General features: G+C 44.5%; 1 protein-coding gene across 2 annotated transcripts in view; it reads left to right on the top strand.

The window, feature by feature from the left end:
- Positions 1-20,079, top strand: part of PLCD4 (phospholipase C delta 4) — a 149,228-nt gene that overhangs the window by 90,082 nt on the left and 39,067 nt on the right. For both annotated transcript variants that reach the window (XM_077447883.1, XM_077447884.1), the window contains 4 exons: positions 2,510-2,639; positions 10,233-10,464; positions 12,267-12,468; positions 18,124-18,268. In XM_077447883.1, coding sequence (XP_077304009.1) covers positions 2,510-2,639; positions 10,233-10,464; positions 12,267-12,468; positions 18,124-18,268 — 709 coding nt within the window. The remainder of the gene's footprint in view (positions 1-2,509; positions 2,640-10,232; positions 10,465-12,266; positions 12,469-18,123; positions 18,269-20,079) is intronic.

The raw sequence follows: 20,079 nt of genomic DNA, 5'->3' as shown, positions 1-20,079 counted from the left end.
TAGGCATGTACTGCCCATCAGGACTACAGGGAGTTTCCCGGTGGGCCGATGGCTCAGTGGGCCGGTCATATGCAGTCCTGAAGCCGCTCCTCTCTGACAGTGAGTGTTCGTGATTTCACTCCTGTTGGGTGGAGCAGCTGCCGTCACTTGCTGGAGAGAGCATTAGGCCTTCTGCTCCCTCCAGCCTGCAGGGGGAGGTAGACAGCTGGCAAACGTTCCATCCTCTCTCCCCTTATCACGTGTCACTTATCACATGACTGGAGAGAGGAACGAGAAGCTGTCTTCAAAATTGAGTGCACGTGGGAGGGGGAGGAGAGGAAGGACACTCTGATGTAAGGGGAGGTGCTGATGGAGACACTCAAAATTAAAATGGGCCGGTCATGATGAAGTCCAGGGCCAAATTTTTGTCCTAGTCCAGCCCTGCCACCTAGGATGCAATTTGGGTCATCTTTCTGCTCCAGCTTTGGGCATTTTTTTCGTTTCTTCCACTTAGTCCTCCCAGTGCCCACCACAGAGTATCCAGCTTGACTTGGCACCTCTTTGGCTACATAGTGAGAACATCTGTTGGCATGAACTAAGATTCCTTGAGATGATTTGACCTATTGATATGTGTCGACCAAGTCACTTAATCGTAAGTGCATTTTATCTGCTTTTTCAGAACTTTCTGTACAATTGGAGTATACCTTTTACAGTCAGGTCCATAAATATTGGGGCATAGACACAATTCTAATCTTTTTGGCTCTATACACCACCACAATGGATTTGAAATGAAATGAACAAGATGTGCTTTAACTGCAAACTTTCATCTTTAATTTGAGGGTATACATCCAAATGAGGTGAACGGTGTAGGAATTATAGCAGTTTGTATATGTGCCTCCCACTTTTTAAGGGACCAATAGTAATGGGACAGATTAACAATCATCCATCAAACTTTCACTTTTTAATACTTGGTTGCAAATCCTTTGCAGTCAATTACAGCCTGAAGTCTGGAAGGCATAGACATCACCAGACTCTGGGCCTCATCCCTGGTGGTGCTCTGCCAGGCCTCTACTGCAACTGTCTTCAGTTCCTGCTTGTTCTTGGGGCATTTTCCCTTCAGTTTTGTCTTCAGCAAGTGAAATGCATGCTCAATCGGATTCAGGTCAGGTGATTGACTTGGCCATTGCATAACATTCCACTTCTTTCCCTTAAAAAACTCTTTGGTTGCTTTCGCAGTATGCTTCGGGTCATTGTCCATCTGCACTGTGAAGCACCGTCCAATGAGTTCTGAAGTATTTTGCTGAATATGAGCAGATAATATTACCCAAAACACTTCAGAATTCATCCTGCTGTTTTTTTCAGAAGTTACACCATCAATAAATACAAGAGAACCAGTTCCATTGGCAGCCATACATGCTTTACATCTTGTGGTGAACCCTCTGTATTCACTCTGGTGAAGTCTTCTCTTGATTGTTGACTTTGACACACATACACCTACCTCCTGGAGAGTGTTCTTGATCTGGCCAACTGTTGTGAAGGGTGTTTTCTTCACCAGGGAAAGAATTCCTCGGTCATCCACCACAGTTGTTTTCCGTGGTCTTCCGGGTCTTTTGGTGTTGCTGAGCTCACCGGTGCGTTCTTTCTTTTTAAGGATGTTCCAAACAGTTGATTTGGCCACACCTAATTTTTTGCTATCTCTCTGATGGGTTTTTTTTTTTTTTTTCAGCCTAATGATGGCTTGCTTCACTGATAGTGGCAGCTCTTTGGATCTCATATTGAGAGTGGACAGCAACATATTCTAAATGAAAATAGCACACTTGAAATGAACTCTGGACCTTTTATCTGCTCCTTGTAAATGGGATAATGAGGGAATAACACACACCTGGCCATGGAACAGCTGAGCAGCCAATTGTCCCATTACTTTTGGTCCCTTAAAAAGTTGGAGTCACATATACAAACTGTTGTAATTCCTACACCGTTCCCCTGATTTGGATGTAAATACCCTCAAATTAAAGCTGAAAGTCTACAGTTAGAGCACATCTTGTTTGTTTCATTTTAAATCCATTGTGGTGGTGTATAGAGCCAAAAAGATTAGAATTGTGTTGATGTCCCAATATTTATCGACCTGACTGTATATGAGAAACATGGAGGTCTTTCTGTACAATTGGAGTACACTTGTTATAGGAGAAAAATTGAAGTCTTCCTGTACAATTGAAGTTCTCCTTTCATATGATAAATTTGGAGGTCTTTCTGTACAATTGGAACACACATTTTATAAGAGAGAATGGAGATTTCCTTTTCTGATCATATTGGGGAAAACTGGATCAATGTGAAAGCCGAAAGCTAGGGTTTTAAGTATAGTAATGGCAGCCCCCATAGTTCTTCTTGTACAAGTTTCTGATCAACATATACTGTAGCTTTGAAGCCCCTTTCTTCAAATTTATAGAAGATCACAGTCATAACAGTTGGTAATTGAGTGTGGGTGTTCTGTTATTAAAGTACCCAGCTTTTACCTTGACCTGCCACTCAGATGGATATGGGACTGGTTTAAGAAGGCCGACAAGAACAATGATGGCAGGATGAACTTCAAGGAGGTCCAGGATCTGCTGAAAATGATGAATGTAGACATGAGCGAACATCACGCCTATCGCCTTTTTCAGGTACAATATCATTTCTTGTAACTCCTAAGTATAGATGAGAACTTTTGAAAAGTTTGATCAGTTGTGGTTTTCAAGCCTTCGAAATTCTACATTTGAGAACCGATAGTCCCATTGAGAATACAAGTCAGGCTTCAAAAATGTGTATTACAAAGCAGCAAGTTATACAATAGTGTGCAGTATGGTTTGGGAAGCTCCTGGCAGCTCTGCCTGATGAGATGATTGGGCCAAAAGTTGGTAAAATGGAGAGGCAGTCTTGGATATTAGGTGTGGAAATTTTGGTATTGTAGCATCCAGTAGAGATGAGCTTGGGTGTCCTCTGAACTCATCTCTAACCGAACTCTGAACACTCACTCTTTTATAACTCCAATAAACGGAGGGCTGGATCATTCCTGCCCTGGAGCCCACGTAAACAAAGAGGCAGGCTCCAGCGTGGGAATGACCCAGCCTGTAGCTTATTGGTGTAAAAAAAAGCATGAGGTTGGAGTTCAGCTAGAGATGAGTTTGGAGGAAGAAACCCAAGTTCATCTCTAGTACCAAGGGTTTTACCTCAGTAGCAGCTCTTGTTAGTTCATAAAGTCCTTACTTGTTAAGCGTTCTGAAAAAGTTGTCCAATGGGTTTTGATGTACTCAGTCCGTAGCAGTAGGAATACAGCCAGAAGCAATAGAAGAGGAAGTCATTTAAAAGTTGTTATCACTCTTGGGGTGGTCAGGCAGAAGCAGAAGAGGCATAAGGTAAAACAAGAAGAAGCTTCCTCAAAATGGGAAACCAAAAAACCCAAATCAATTGTGAAATTCGGATTTGGCTTAGGACATCCAAATTCATGATATTCGGTCCTTGTTGGAGCAATACAATGAGTCCCACTCTGCTCGTGTTCAGTAATCTTCCTCAGGGCCTGTGTGAATGGGCTTTAGAATTGTTTTTTAAAAAGCTTTGGAAATCATTCATAATTCATTGACAGGTGCATTTGACCTGCAGTTGGCCTCTTTCCAACCTGCATTTGACATACAAGTATTCCCTTAGACTTGTATGGGAAAGAAAAACCCACTTGAACCAGAAAAAGACTGTCAACACAGGCACATACCTCTTGTTATGGGTCAATGAAAAACATTGAAGACAATGAGTCAGCACAGCAGCCAGGCATGTAGAATTTTCAGAAGGTGGTCGTAAATTATAGGCCTTGTACCTTTTCCTTCACATGTTTGCTTTAACCTCAAACCAACATCTAGCCCTAAAGCTAAAATTATCCCCTAAGCCTGAACCTTAACACAACCCTTAACCAGGGGTCAACACCAAAATCAGCCCAGAATTTATTTATCACAGAGGTTCATAAAACCTTTCTTATGGGTCCATGACAGTTCTAAGGTAAAATACAACTTTAAAAGTGAACTTGCTCTTTAAAGCATAGCTATAGCAAGGACAGAAATAGGTTTATCCGAGATCTGGGCCCTCTTGCAGCCATGAGCCACTCAGATGCTCCTATAAGGAACTGATTTTTCCATATCTTCCAGTGGTATGTACTGTGGACTTAAAGTGGCCCTGTAAAAAAAGATGATTTCCCTTACTTTGTAGAGATTGACTTGGTAGAGACTTTCTTTCACTACCAGTTGTGTCTCCAAGAAAGAAAGTGAAAGGGAATCACGTCAATTGGACACAGGCAGCAAAAAAATAGGATTTAATCTTTCCTGACACTATCCAAAGAAAAAAAACTGAAAATTTATATCAAATACTTACCATAATTTTCCTTTCCTGATGTACTCCATGGCAGCCTACGTGTGGGTTAATCCCACCTCTCATACCTCATAGGACCCCACTCCCATAAATCTTTGCTTCTGGACACAGACCGTGTTCCGTAACTTAGTCTACTCCAGCAAATGGGAGGGAACTCCTGCTGCCATGGAGTCCATCAGGAAAGGAAAATGACGGTAAGTATTTGATATAAATTTTCCGTTTTCCTGACAGACTCCATGGCAGCCTACGTATGGGAAATAACAAGCCATACACACCCGGTGGGAAATTGCTGGTTAACAAAAAAAAAAGGTTTAATTGGCACCGTCAACAGATAAGACATGTAAACCAAAATTAACCAAAGACAAAGAAGCCGGTTCAACACAATAATGCGTCATAAAAGTATTAATTGATGACCATGAGGCCGCTTTACAGATCACTTCCGGAGAAACATGACGAGCAGCCGCCCATGATGTGGAAACGCTCCTGGCAGAATGAGCAGTCACCGCCTCTGGAGGAGCCAAACCCTTAGCTTTATAAGCCCCTTGAATGGCCTGAACAATCCAGGCTGCGATGGTTCTTGAAGAAGCACGCAATCCTTTATTCTTTCCGTGAACGTAAACAAAAAGATGATCAGAATTCCGAAAAGAAGCTGTGGCTTCTAAGTATTGTTTTAGAACTTCTCCAACATCTAAAGGGTGAATGTTAGAATCTTCAGAAGTCTGAAAAGTTGGAAGAACAATCTCCTGATTCTCATGAAATACAGATGTAACCTTAGGATTTGATCCTAACATGGGAACCAAAACCACACGATCAGAAATGGTTCTTTGCAACCCAGAGAACTGATCTCGGAGACCCTCTTGGCCGATGTTATGGCTACCAGGAAGGCAGTTTTGAGAGAAAGATCCTTAATAGCTAATTGATCCATATGTCCAGGCCTTTTCTCTGAGAAGAAATCCAGAACAAAAGGAAGATCCCACTTAGAGAATCTTGGTTTTCTCTGGGGTCTGAGTCTTATTGCTCCCCTGAAAAACTGTCTGATAAGACGATGTCTGGCCCAGGAGACACCAGTAAATGCAGAAATTGCCGAAATCTGAACTCGTAAGGAACTCACTGTTAGGGATAGGTCCAATCCTGTCTGTAGGAAACCCAAAATGTCTTGAATCTTCGGATCACCACAGGAACCGTCAGTGAAAGAAATATAATTAGCAAACGTTGCCCAAATTCTTTGATAAACCTTATTAGTACCCGGCCTTCTGGCATTCAGTAAAGTAGCGATAGCAGTACTTGGACACCCTAATGCTTCCAACCTTCCCCTTTAAGAACCAAACCATCAGATGGAGATGGGATGGGCATGGGTGAAGAGATGTTCCCTGCAGCAGGAGATCTGTTCTGGAAGGGAGAGGAACTGGATCCCGAAAACTCAACTGCATTAGGAGTGGAAACCATGGCCTGTTGGGCCAAAATGGAACAATTGCCACCACCTCGGCTTTCTCCCACCTGAGTCTTGAAAGGAATCAAAGGATGAACGGAACAGGGGAAAGGCATAAGCTGTGCGAAACCTCCACTGATCCGTCTGTGCATCCACACCGAAGGCCTGGGGACAACTACACCTTGTATAACATTTCCTCAGTTTGAAATTGCACGGGGAGGCAAACAGATCCACTTGTGGCAATATCCCCAGAGACAGAATCTATGTGAATACCTCGGGGTGGAGAGACCATTCGTTGTTGTCCAGGGAGAACCTCGAGAGGAAGTCCGCCTGGACATTTTGAATTCCGGGGAGGTAAACCGCCATCAAATTCGCCCAAGTTCATCTGAGCCCAGGACATTATCGGGCTTACTTCCTTCAGTAGAGAGAGACTGCGGGTGCCCCCTTGTCTCTTTATATAAGATACTGCTGTCGTATTGTCCAGCCTTAGAAGAACCGAGGCTCCCGAAATCAGGTGAAGAAAAGCTTGAAGAGCACGGAGTGCAGCATGAAGCTCTAGAACATTTGAGAGCATACGTCTCAGGCTGGAAAATCCCATACGTCTTGGGCTATTTCTGACCGACAAAGGGCACCCCAGCCCCTGTTGCTGGCGTCCGTCATTACCGTGATCCCGGAGATGGGAGCTATGGAATGGCAATTGAGGAGATTCTTCCGTTGCAGCCACCAAAAGAGACTCTCCCGCATGGAGGGGGTTATCCTGACAAGATGATCCAGAGACCCTGGGTCGCATTGTTGAAGAAAACCCTTCTGAAAGGGACGCATCCTCCATTGTGCCCACTTTACCATGGGAACTGTGGACACCATGGTGCCGATTATCTTGAGGCACTGTGAAGCTCTGAGAAGAGGAGAATGCATTGCAAGCTGAATCCTGCCTCGAATCACCGGAATTTTCTCCACAGGCAGGGAGATAGTACCCTTTACCATGTTGAACTGGGCTCCGAGGAATATCAGAGACTGAGTTGGCTCGGAGATGACTTTTTTCCATGTTCAACAGCCAACGAAACTCCGTGAGTGTAGATAGGACCTGAGTTCGATGTGTCAGCAGCTGTTCTTTGTCTTGAGAAAGCAAAAGTAGATCGTCCAGATAATGATGTAACCGAATATCTCTGATCCTGATTAACGCTACCACAGCCAGTAAGAGCTTCAAAAACACTTGAGGCGATGTTGTAAGCCCGAACGGGAGACATATAAATTGAAGATGTAACTGGCCCACTGCGAACCGAAGATACTTCTGAAAATCTTTTGCGATCGGAACATGAAAATAAGCATCTTTCAGGTCTATGGAAACCAGCCAGTCGCCTGGTTGTATTGTCTGACGTATTGTTAGCAATGTTTCCATCTTGAATTTTTCCTTCTTGATGAAGGAGTTCAGGTGCGTCAAGTCGATGACTGGTCTCCAAGAGCCATTCTTTTTGAGGACCATGAAAAGGGGGGAGTAGACCCCTTGAAATCTCTCCTTGGTTGGGACCGGAATGGCAGCACCTTGAGCCATCAGGGAGTCTGTGTAAGACAGAAGTACCTGTTTCTTTTCTTCTACAAGTAGTAGGGCTGTAGGAATAAACTGATGTATGGGTGGACTGCTGAACACCCAAGAATGACCTGACGTCTTGACAGTCCAGTAGTCTTGAATCGAAGCTGCCCAGACGTGCCCGAAATGGAGTAACCGAGCCCCTACTTGCTCCGTCTGGACAGGCCCCATATCAAAAGGACTTGGAAGCATCTCGCCCCCCTGATGTGGTTGATTTTGAGGATTTCTGGCCAGAAGACTGAGTTCTTCTCCAGTTCTTCCTAAATTCCCGACCAGGCCTGTAACGAGGAGCATCTCTAGCTCGCTCCTGCTCTTGTCTAGGTTGCACTTTCTTCTGATTCAAGAGACAACGATCCTGGGGTAAGAACCCTGATTTACCTCTAGTAGCACGGGTAATGGCAGAATAAAGTTTATTCCCAAAGAGGGAAGATCCCTCAAAGGGAATCTTACACCAGGCTTGTTTAGAGGCAGGATCTGCAACCCACGGACAAAGCCACAAGGCGCGCTTCCCAGTAACCGAGGAGAGCATGACACGGGCCACTAGGCGGATAATATCAAGGGATGCTTCTCCCAAAAAGACTGATGCCAACTTCAGCTCATGTACTGGAGATTTCCGAACCAATTCTTCAGATACACTTCCCAGAGCTGCACCCACATCATCCATCCAGGACTCCATGGCTTTGGACAATGCCGAAAGAGAAAGAGACGGCTTATATGCCAGGCCTGCAGTAATATAAATACGCTTTAAATCGGTGTCAATCTTCCTCTCTAAACCATCCTTAAACGAAACGGTATCTTCAAGAGGGAGTGTAACATGCCTGACCAACCGCATTAGGGCCGCATCAATAAGAGGGGCTGAATCCAGATATTTTACATCTTCGCTCTTAAACGGGTACATTTTTGCAATCTTGGAAATTAAGGAGTTTTTCCTCTCCACTTTTCCCCATTCAGCTGAAATAATCTCCCCGAGCTCACCCAAGAAGGGGAAATTTGGGCGATCTTTCTTAAGGTGTTTAAAATACTTCCTCTGTTTAGAGGGTGCTTCCACTGGTTCTTCCCATTTCAAAGCATCCTTGACTGCTCTGGCCAACTGCGGGACCAGAGAAAAATTGAAACCTGCAGCAGAATCATCAATCTCACTGTCCGAAGGCTCACTTGAAGAAATACTGCGTCTGGAAGGGCCCGAAATTACAGGGTCTGCATCTACATTGACTAGAGCTGTAACAGAAGGAGGATTAAACATCCAATCAGACTCTGTTTTGTTCAGAGATTCTTGAACCACCTTTCTGACCAATGCTTCCACTTGCTGGTCCCCAGCTCCTCTTTCCTTCATAGCTCTAGAATAACAAGACTCGCAGAGGGATTTACCCTCTGGAACGTGAACTTTACAACCCCAGCAGGCTTTCCTTTCTGAGCGGCTGGAATGGTGGGCTGAATGACGACCAGATCCAGATCTTGACCTATCTTTACGGTGTCTGGAGGGTGATCCAGTGCATCTAGAGCTTGACGTAGAATGACGATGTTGTGACCTAGACTGGTCAGTATCCCTGCGTGCCGACAATTGACGTTCAGACCTACAAGGGCTGAATAACAGAAAAAAGAATACAGCAAAAGAAACAAATATAGCCACCCAAAAATAAAGCCAGCAGAAGAAAATAATATTCCTACCTGCAGCGCAAGGGTTGGCCACTGGGGGGCGGTGATACGTCCATAATGAAAAGTCTGTATGCTGGAGAGATTTTTGAAAAACCATAAGCATCCAAAGTAAAGGGAAACAATAGTAAAGCCTACTGGCAAACAGTATCATACCTCCAGGGAAATCACACAGCACACCGGGAAGCCCCCGTTCTAACCCCGCAGAACAATCCCAACCCTAGCTGTATCTGACAGCTATTTAAATATTAGCGCCGATAGTGACGTCACCACGCCCCCCGGCGTCAGCCAGCGGAGTTTGCGCGCATGCGCGACCGCCGCCATCTTCCAAGCCTCGATCTCGGACGAGGCCTGTGACTGCGCAGAACGAACGGAAGAGGCGGCGGACTGGAATGCAGATGCGCTCCAGCCACCATACATACTGAAAAGAGACATAGAGGAAAGGAAAGGGACAAACAACACACAAAAACAGGCTGCCATAATGAGAATAATTATGCCACATACGATACCACCACGGCACGATCCCGAGCCATCCTGACGGGGGGCACTTCACCCACTGCACGAATGGGACATCAAAAACAGAGGCCTCCTGCTAATAGCAAGGGATGTATGGCCAAATTGCCGCTTGCCTGCCAATGGCAGGTTAGTAAGCTCTTCCTGGCATCACATATGTCGTCTGTATCCACCCGGCTAATAGCTGGGACTGCTGGATTCCATAACCACCATCAGAATATTTGTGCAAACAGGACTGGACCGGAACTACTCTTCATAAGGTAAGAAACACCTAGGAGGAGAACAAAAAGGAACACAGTCTCTGTCCAGAAGCAAAGATTTATGGGAGTGGGGTCCTATGAGGTATGAGAGGTGGGATTAACCCATATGTAGGCTGCCATGGAGTCTGTCAGGAAATTTTTTTTTGTTTAAACCTCCCAACTTTCTGTGATGAGAAGAGGAACAACTTATAGCACAAAATATGTCGGTAAAGGACAAACCTTGACCACACCCCACCGATAGGGGGCTCACAAATAATTGATATGCTAAATTACACCAAAATAGAGGGACAACTGAGGACAAATGAGGGGCAGAGGGATCTACAGTAGGTACAAAAGAGGGACAGTCCCTCTAAATGAGGGACATTTGGGAGATATACATGCACTCTCATCCTAATGAAATGCTTTGTTTACATGTTCTTAGATGGCCGATAAATCAGAGTCTGGCACTCTGGAGGGGGATGAGTTTGTTTTGTTCTACAAAGCTCTGACACAGCGGGATGAGGTCCTGAAGATATTTCAAGACTTCTCCAAGGACGGAAAGAAGTTGACACTGCTGGAGTTCGTGGACTTTCTGCGTCAGGAGCAGTTGGAGTCTGAGAACACGGAAGAGTTTGCCATGGACCTTATTGCACGATATGAGCCTTCAGAGACCGGTGAGATAACAGTGACTACGAGTGCACTCACATTGGAAGATTAAACTGTGCCCAGGCAGGGATTACACTCTTGGTCCACTTTGTGTAGTTTGAGTGCTCCGAATCTTGCTCGGGGACAGTTGTAAGAAGAGGTGGTCCCAGCCCGGTTTACTTCAATGTGAGTGCAAATCATGCTTGAGTACAGAGCTCTCCATAGATCACTAAGCACAGGAGCAGGGATTGCTGTGCTTTGGTTGGCAGAGATGATGATGTAAGTGTGCCTGGAAACACTTGCTTATAGCTGTTTTGCTTGTATCTTTTTGACAAAGCAAGGACATGACAAAAAAAAAACACTGTAGTATATGAATGTTGCAGATACAGAATACTTACAGTTGTAAGAAAACAACACAAGACATACATACAAACACACATACACTAACTAGCCTTTTATAGCAAATTAACATTGACAATAGTATGTATGCAATAAGGGTACACTAAAAATGAGCTTCTGTTATAGCTGGTCTATAATTTCCTCCTTGAACAGGACTTCAGGCATTGAAGTGTTACTAAACCTAGGACTCTGCATTCACTATATCTGGTCTCCCACAGTACACAGAACATGGAAATGCATTTTTTTTTTGTAAATATAAACTGCTAAATACCTTTTCTCATCAGCAGTATATAGCAGTCTTGTGATTACATTGCTCACTATAGCACAATAGTATTTATTTCTCCATTATATCAAACGACAGTGATACTAGTCGCGTGCAATTGTTGTTTCAGTGGCATTTGTTTGAGAGATGTTCCCACAAGAAAAACCGATGTTGTTTACTCCTAAAATCCAACCAATGTATTTTATGTAAATATGAAAAAAATCACTGTCTGGCTACATACATATACATACTGATGTAACGCAGTAGCCCAGTGTAAGTGCAGACCAGCAGGGGAGTGGGGATCGAGGATACTCAAACTCGCACACAATTCAGTTCAACCATGCCCAGTGTGAGTAAAACCAATAAAAGCTTAAGAGTGTCCGAAACAACGCTTTGTATACAATGTATATAAATATGTAGCAAACACAATATACTTAGCTGTCCTGCAGAAAAAAAAGTGCTCTGGGTATTCAGGGCAACTGCTCATGTGACCAAATGCCAGCTGTATTTATGCACTAAGTGCACACTAAAAATCACTTAGCTCCTGTTATAGCTGGCCCACAATTTCCTCCTTGAACAGGACTTCAGGAATTTAGCCTTCAAACGAAAGTGGTATGCTCATCTGGTTCTCTTGTAATGTAGATTTCATGTTGTCCCAAGATGGAAGACCCCTTTACAGTTTGTGTTGTTGGCTTATTTATAAAGTTTGTTAGCCATTTTCACATGGGTGTAACCTGTTCTACTTCCATCGTCTCCTTACAACATTTCCCAAAACAGCATATCTGTTCATACAGTATATCATATCAACATATCTCCAAACACCAGATGACACTTTAACCATGCCATGGTCAAATATGTGAAAAGGTCAGGCTATTGTTTATGGTTATTTGCATAGTTTGGGTCTAGTGTTTGACAACAACTGGCCAAATGGCCAAATACTTGCTTATGCAAGGCCACCAAGCGTCTAAATATCAATCATTCTGAACCCTTTTAGCGGAGGTCAGGTGACAAATACCTGGGCATCTGGTCACATGTCCAGCTGTGGGAGATCAGGGTAGCAGGGTAGATTTATCGAATTAGCAGTGTGTCAGTTGCATCTGTATGTTGCCTGGCTTTATTTGAACTAAACCGAGACAAGTTCATTAATGCAGATATATTTCTGCTTTGTAGCGAAGAAGCTCCATGCTCTGAGCATTGACGGCTTTCTCATATATTTGTTGTCTCCGGAGGGATCCATATTTAACGTGAGCCACACCCTACTCTACCAGGACATGACGCAGCCACTGTGCCGCTATTTCATCTCCTCCTCCCATAATACCTACCTGATGGAGGACCAGCTCCGGGGGCAGAGCAGTGTTGAGGGCTACATCCGGTGAGTGATAGTACACCTGTTTCGTTTACTGTGTGCCGTCACAGCATGTTGTGCCTTTTGTCCACTTCAGAGACATTAGGCTCCATCCTATGCTATATATATATACAATGTAGTTGAAAAGCTGATCCATACATTTCTGTTCTCTCAACTTAATTACTACAATGCTCTACTCACTGGCGTACCTAAATCCACTATTAATTGACTACAATATGTACAAAATTCTGCAGCCAGAATCCTTACTAGGTGACCATTTTACCCCCATCCTGGAGGTTTCGCATTGATTGAGATCTTCTTGCTCACCTATAAGGCTGTTCATGGCTTGGCACCCCATTATCTCTCTGAACTTTTATTAATGTACCCCCCCCCACCCTCGTAACCTCCGCCCCTCCAATTCTGGTCTTCTGTGTGTCCCCCCTACTCACACTCCATAGGAGACCGAGGGGGTTATTTTCTAAAGGCAAATCCACTTTGCAGTACAAGTGCAATCGCTGTAGATCGCAGTAGATCTGAGTGGAAGCTCTGAAATGAGGGGAAGCTCTGCAGATTTTATCATCCAATCATGTGCAAGCAAAAATGCTGTTTTTTTTTTTTCCTTGCATGTCCCCCTCAAATCTACAGCGACTGCACTTCCAAGTGCACTTGTAGTGCAAAGTGGATTTGCCTTTAGTAAATAACCCCCAGAGCCTTCTCCTACTATGCCCCAAACCTCTGGAATTCCAAAGAACATTTCAAGAGAGTAATCTTCACTAAACTCATTCAAATTAAGGCCCCTTTCACACTGACGTCCCGTTTAGGCCCGCCTGTCAGTTTTTCAGGCGGACCTGAACGGGTGCTCCATAGAGCTCTATGGAGCGTCGCATGTCAGCGGTGACATGTCCGCTGACATCCGACCCGCTCCGATCCGAAAAAGTGTAACGGAGGAAAAAGCTATTTTTCCATCCGTCTGCGGATCGGATCGGGTGGCGACGGGCACTGCGGTCCGTCGTCATCCAATCTCCCATGGGGGAGAGCGGCGCTGTGACAGGTCCGTCCCTGCGCAGTATGCAGAGACGGACCTGTCATCTCCCTGCTCAGCGGGGATCGACGGAGTGATCCCCGCTGAGCAAACGGATATCCACGGAGCGGATCAGAACTGATCCGCCCCGTGTGAAAGGACCCTAAATGTACAAACTTTTTTCTTTAGTTGAGCTTTCACGTAATTTTCCCTTTTTTCTTTTGTTTTATCCTGTGTATTTCTCATGTTTTTGTTTCTCTTGTCTTTGTAAAGTGCTTTTGAGAAGCTACTTTACACCACTTGACCTCCAGAAGATTTACCCCCCTTCCTGACCAGGCTATTTTTTGCCATACGGAACTGCATTACTTTAACTGACAATTGGGCGGCCGTGCAACGCTGTCACCCAAAATAAATTTTTTGCCCACAAATAGAGCTTTCTTTTGGTGGTATATGATCACCTCTGCGGTCTTTATTTTTTTTTTTTGCGTTATAACCAAACAAACATAAAAAAATAGACAGACAATTTTGAAAAAAATATATATGTAATTTTTTTACTTTCTGCTATAAAACATATCCAATACAAAATGTGAAAAAATCGAATTCCTTCTTCAAATTAGGCCAATATGTATTCTGCTACGTATTTTTGGTAAAAAAATTCTCAATAAGCGTACAGGCAGTTCCCGAGTTATGAATACAATAGGGACTATCGGTTTGTTCGTAAGTCGAAGTTGTTCATAAGTCGCAGCACTGCATTTGTAAGTGTAACTTCCGGTCGGAACACTGCGTTCGTAAGTGTAACTTCCGCCTGTAACTTCCGCCTGTGCGGAATTCGATGCTCTGTTTCTGAAAGAGTTTATACACTGCTCCAAAAAATTAAAGGAACACTTTTTAATCAGAGTATAGCATCAAGTCAAGTAAACTACTGGGATATTGTTCTGGTCAGTTAAGTAGCAGAGGGGGTTGGTAATTAGTTTCAGCTGCTTTGGTGCTAATAAAATTAACAACAGGTGCACTAGATGGGCAACAATGAGACGACCTCCAAAACAGGAATGGTTTTACAGGTGGAGGCCACAGACAGTTTTTTTCCTACTCATCTTTTCTGACTGTTATTCACTAGTTTTTCCTTTGGCTAGGGTCAGTGTCACTGCTGGTAGCATGAGGCCATACAGGCAGTCCAACTCCTCCAGGATGGCACATCAATACGTGCCATTGCTAGGTTTGCTGTGTCTCCCAGCACAGTCTCTAGAGCAGCCTTTCTCAACATTTTCAACACAGAGGAACCCTTGAAATTGTTCTCCGGTCTCGTGGAACCCCTGCTAAAAATTTGAAATCTACAACTCACGATACATTAGTGTGATGGTCAGTGGGAAGAATGGTCCCTACATTTGTGGTCATTGGGAAGAATTACCCCCTTACAAATAGCTAAAAAGATCAATGGTGTCAGTGGGAACTTATCCGAGAGGCAGAAATGGCCCAATGCTGAAGGAACCCCTAGCAACCTCTGGAGGAACCCTGGTTGAGAATCACTGCTCTAGAGCATGGAGGCGATACCATGAGACACGCAGTTGCTCTAGGAGAGCTGGACAGGTCCATAGAAGGTCCTTAAACCATCAGCAGGACCGGTATCTCCTTTGTGCAAGGAGGAGCAGGATGAGCTCTGCCAGAGCCCTGCAAAATGACCTCCAGCAGGCCACAGGTGTGAATGTCTCTGACCAATCAGGAACAGACTTCATGTCTGAGGGCCCGATGTCCTCTACTGGACCCTGTGCTCACTGCCCGGCATCGTGGAGCTCGATTGTCATTTGCCATTGAACACCAGAATTGGCAGGTCCACCACTGGCACCCTGTGCTTTTCACAGATGGGAGCAGGTTCATCCTGAGCACATGTGACAGACATGAAAGGGTCTGGAGAAGTCGTGGAGAATGTTATGCTGCCTGGAACATCGTTCAGCATGACCGGTTTGGTGGTGGGTCAGCGATGGTCTGGGGGGGGGGGGGGGGGGCATATCCATGGAGGGACGCACAGACCTCTACAGGCTAGACAAGTGTTTTTCAACTCCAGTCCTCAAGGCACCCCCAACAGGTCATGTTTTCATTATTTTTCACAGGTTATTTGATCCATTTCACTGCCTTAGTAATTACCATAGCTGTTCCTCTGAGAGGAATCCTGAAAACGTGACCTGTTGGGGCGCCTTGAGAACTGAAGTTGAGAAACATTGAGCTACACTATGGCACCCTGACTGCCATTAAGTATCAGGATGAAATCCTTGGACCTATTGTGAGACCCTACGCTGGTGCGGTGGATCTTGGGTTCCTCCTGGTGCACGACAATGCCCGGCCTCATGTGACGAGAGTATGCAGCCAGTTCCTGGAGGATGAAGGAATTTATACCAATGAATGGGCCCCACGCTTGCCTGACCTAAATCCCAAAGAACACCTCTGGGACCAGTGGTGTAACTAGAACCTTCAAGGCCCCGATGCAAGAAACCATGAAGGGCCCCCCTGAACCCCAGCCAGGGCCCTTCCCTCCGAGTCCGGTGGTGGAACTCCAGGGCGTAGTCACAGGTATGACCTTTGTGAGCCCTGTAGTTCCACCACTGGTATCAGTAGTTTTTTTTAAATTATTTATATATTTATTTTTAGGTGCCCCATTGGGGGACTGTCCCTAGGCAGGATGGGGTCCCCGTCCCCAGAAGAGATGAGGTCCTTTTCTCCAGGGCAGATGAAGTTACTGCCCCAGGTGAGAAGGGGTCCCTGTCCCCAGGGGAGGTGGGGGTCCCTGTCCCCACGTGAAAAGGGGTCCCTGTCCCCAGGGGGAGATGGAGGGGGTATGTAATGGTGTGTGGGGTCCTCTCACTCACCATGGCCAAGCTGTAGGCTGCACAATAATCTATGTTGGCCTGGGCTCCATCCAGCATGCTGGACGGGCAATCAGCATATCTCCCAGAAAGACCTTTCATCATCTGTGTATGACGGGGGAGGAAGGGGGCTGGCAGACAAGCCTGCAGTGTCCCCAGGGGAGCCTTCTCTCATAGGGCTGCACTGCATCTGTGTGCTTAAAGTTTGTTTACCCGGGAGAAGTATGCAGTGCAGTGTGGGCCGGACTCAGGGGGGGCGGGACTCTGGCTGGGGAGAACAGACATCGGACTGAGCGGCAATGCATGGAGCAGGAGAGGGGTACTCTGAGGAGGCGGCCGAGGACACAGGTCATGCGGGGAATGCACAACTAAAGAGCAGCCAGTGCGATAGTCGAGCATGGAGCTCTGCTAGTCACCCTCCACCTCCAGCCACCCGTGTGCATGGTGCACTGGTACCCCTAGCTACCTATGCTGCTGCCGGCCATATGTAGAGAGGGCTGCATAGGCCCCCTGCATCACAGGGCCCAGTTGCGGTCGCGACTGCTGCACCCCCTATAGTTACGCCCCTGTCTGGGACATTATGTTGTTGGTCCATCCGACGTCGCCAGGTTGCACCTCAGTCTGTTCAGGAGCTCACTGATGCCCTGGTCCAGATCTGGGAGTTAATACCCCAGGACACCATCCGTTGTCTCATTACGAACATGCCCCGACATTGTCAGGCATGCATACAAGCACGTTGGGGGCCACACAAACTACTGAGGACCATTTTGAGTTGCTGCAAAGAAATTTCAGCAAAATGGAGTAGCCGGCTGCATCATTTTTTCACTTAGATTTGCGGTGTCTTTGAATTCAACCCTCTGTAGGTTGATCATTTTCATTTCTATCAAACAATATATTTTTTAGCACTGATCACTGTATTGGTGTCACTGTTCCCCAGAAAGTGTCAGTTAGGTGTCCGATTTGTCCGTCGCCAAATTGCAGTCCCGCTATAATTTACTGATTGCCGCCATTACTAGTAAAGAAAAAAATATATCCCATGGTTTGTAGACACTATGGGGGTTATTTACGAAAGGCAAATCCACTTTGCACTGGAAGTGCAGTCGCTCTAAATCTAAGGGGTAGATCTGAAATAAGTTGAAGCTCTGCTGATTTTATCATCCAATCATGTGCAAGCTAAAATGCTGTTTTTTATTTTTCTTGCATGTCCCCCTCGGATCTACAGCGACTTTACTTCCAAGTGCACTTGCAGTGCAAAGTGAATTTTCCTTTAGTAAATAACCGCATATAATTTTTGAGCAAACAAATCAATATACACCTATTGGGATTTTTTTTATTGGATATATTTTATAGCAGAAAGTAAAAATATTGTTTTTTTTTTTTTTTTCAAAATTGTCAGTCTTTTTTTGTTTAAAAAAAAAAACAAAAAAAAAAAACGCAGAGGTGATCAAATTTTACCAAAAGCTCTATTTTTGGGTGAAAAAATTACATAAATTTTATTTGTGTACAGCGTCGCACAACTGTGCAATTGTCAGTTAAAGCAACGCAGTGGCGTATCGCAAAAAATGGCTTGGTCATTAAGAGGGGTAAACCTTACAGGGCTGAAGTGGTTAAATGATATAGGTGGAGATTTAAAAAAATAAATAAAACTCTTCCTGTATATATTGTGGCATGTATTTACAGAGATGTAAAGTTATTGAAAGATCTGCTTTTACATGATATCTATGGTAATTTTTTATTGGAAGCAGAGTTTTCCATTTGACCAACATATACAAATCCTAAAATGTCATGTTTTTCCCCATACAGGGCGCTGAAGAGAGGCTGCCGCTGTGTGGAGGTGGACACCTGGGACGGCCCCAATGGAGAACCCATTGTGTATCACGGGCACACGTTTACTTCCAAAATCCTTTTTCGTGACGTGGTGTCAGTCATCAACAAGTATGCATTCAGGGTGTGTAATATAAGAAAAGACTGTACATGTGTCTTAGGAAAAAGAAAATACCCCAAAAAACCCAAAATGTGTCGGAATAAATATGGGGTTGGAAGTTTAGCTTTAGTACAGTCACTGGGCCTCACTGCTCCTCTCTCAGTGCAAGTCTATGAGCCAGAACTGACTGAAAAAACACTGGGGGGGGGGGGGGTATTTACTAAAACTGGTGCACACCGAATCTGGTGCAGCTGTGTATAGTAACCAATCAGCAATCTTGGTTTTAGCCCTGGTTCACACACACACCGAGTGCTGGAATGAAATCCTGCCAGTTCAGCTGAACTCGCACAATATCACTCCCGCATGTCAGTCCCGATTTCGGGTGACGATTTCAGAGACATCTGTGCCGGTTTCTGCACAGATGTCAATGGAAATCGCACCCCGAAATCGCCAAAAGTAGCACAGTAACAACTTTTGGAAATCGGAGCGGCGTCGCACCGATTAGGGCAATTGCCGCCGATTTGGCATGGGGTAGGACATATCAAATCGCATGCCAAATTGCACCAATGTGAACCAGGGCTTATTGTCCGAGCTTAACCACTTCACCCCCCCGAACCATTTGGCTGCCCAAAGACCAGAGCACTTTTTGCGATTCGGCACTGCGTTGCTTTATTTTTAATTTTTTTTATTTTATTTTTTTTTTTTTTTTGCCACATCAGTAATCACATTCGGGAAACTCAAATCAACTCTACGGTTCATTGTAGTCCCGACCCGTTGCGACATCATTGTAGCATTATTATCTCAAGTATATGTGCTTTTTTTTTTTTTTTGGCGTTGCTTTAACTGACAATTGCGCAGTCGTGCGACACGGCTCCCAAACAAAGTTGCCGTCCTTTTTTCTCCACAAATAGAGTTTTCTTTTGGTGGTATTTGATCACCTCTGCGGTTTTTCGTTTTTTGCGCGATAAACAAAAAAAAGCATAAATTTTGAAAAAAACACATTATTTTTTACTTTTTGTTATAATAAATATCCCCAAAAAATATCTAACCTTTTTTTTCCTTCAGTTTAGGCCGATATGTATTCTTCTACATATTTTTGGTAAAAAAAAATAAAAATCGCAATAAGCGTCTATTGATTGATTGATTTGCTAAAGTTAAGGGGAAAACACTGCGCTAAAGTTAAACAGAACAGCCTCAATAGCCAAAAATAGCAGCTAACACTAAAAACAAACAAAGTTCAACATACAAAGGAAAAAATTGTGTAGCGCTTCAATATTGATAAGTGTAATCAACATAGATTATAGAATAATCAAATACAAAAAAATCATATAATTAATAATTTGAGAAAAGAGACCATGAGATGGGCACCAATTTCACAATGAAGCTGGTATGGAGATGACTGGACCGTCATAAAGCAAAAACAGGTCACTAAGCAGATATATTCATGTAGGCCAGCTTGTCTGTAAACGTCAAAGAGGGTAGATAAATACTTCTTACCGGCTCTGTTGGACTCACAAAGTCATATGACAGTTGAGCATGCCCCTGTCGAAGACATTTATGTCGAAACGCGTTGGGCTAGCTGTTGGCACCCTACATTGCTTTTAACTTCATTTTATTCTATTTTTGTGATCACTAAGTCATTGATTACTTTTTGACTTTAATAAATCCGCATTTTATACCGTTTGACCCGCACCATGTGGAGCTCTTTTTTCTTTTTTCCCTTCTTTGTGGTTTAAACCCCCAAACATTTCCCTCCCCACTTGGGGTGATTGGAGTATTGGTGTAATGGACCGTGTCTGAGCTGGATTCCAAACTACCTCGATGTTCCATCTGTG

Source organism: Lithobates pipiens, unplaced genomic scaffold (assembly GCF_037356315.1).
Source record: "Lithobates pipiens isolate NorthernLeopardFrog02 unplaced genomic scaffold, aLitPip1_a1.2 Scaffold_22, whole genome shotgun sequence".
NCBI lineage: Eukaryota > Metazoa > Chordata > Amphibia > Anura > Ranidae > Lithobates > Lithobates pipiens.
This window is presented reverse-complemented; position numbering and strand designations above follow the sequence as displayed.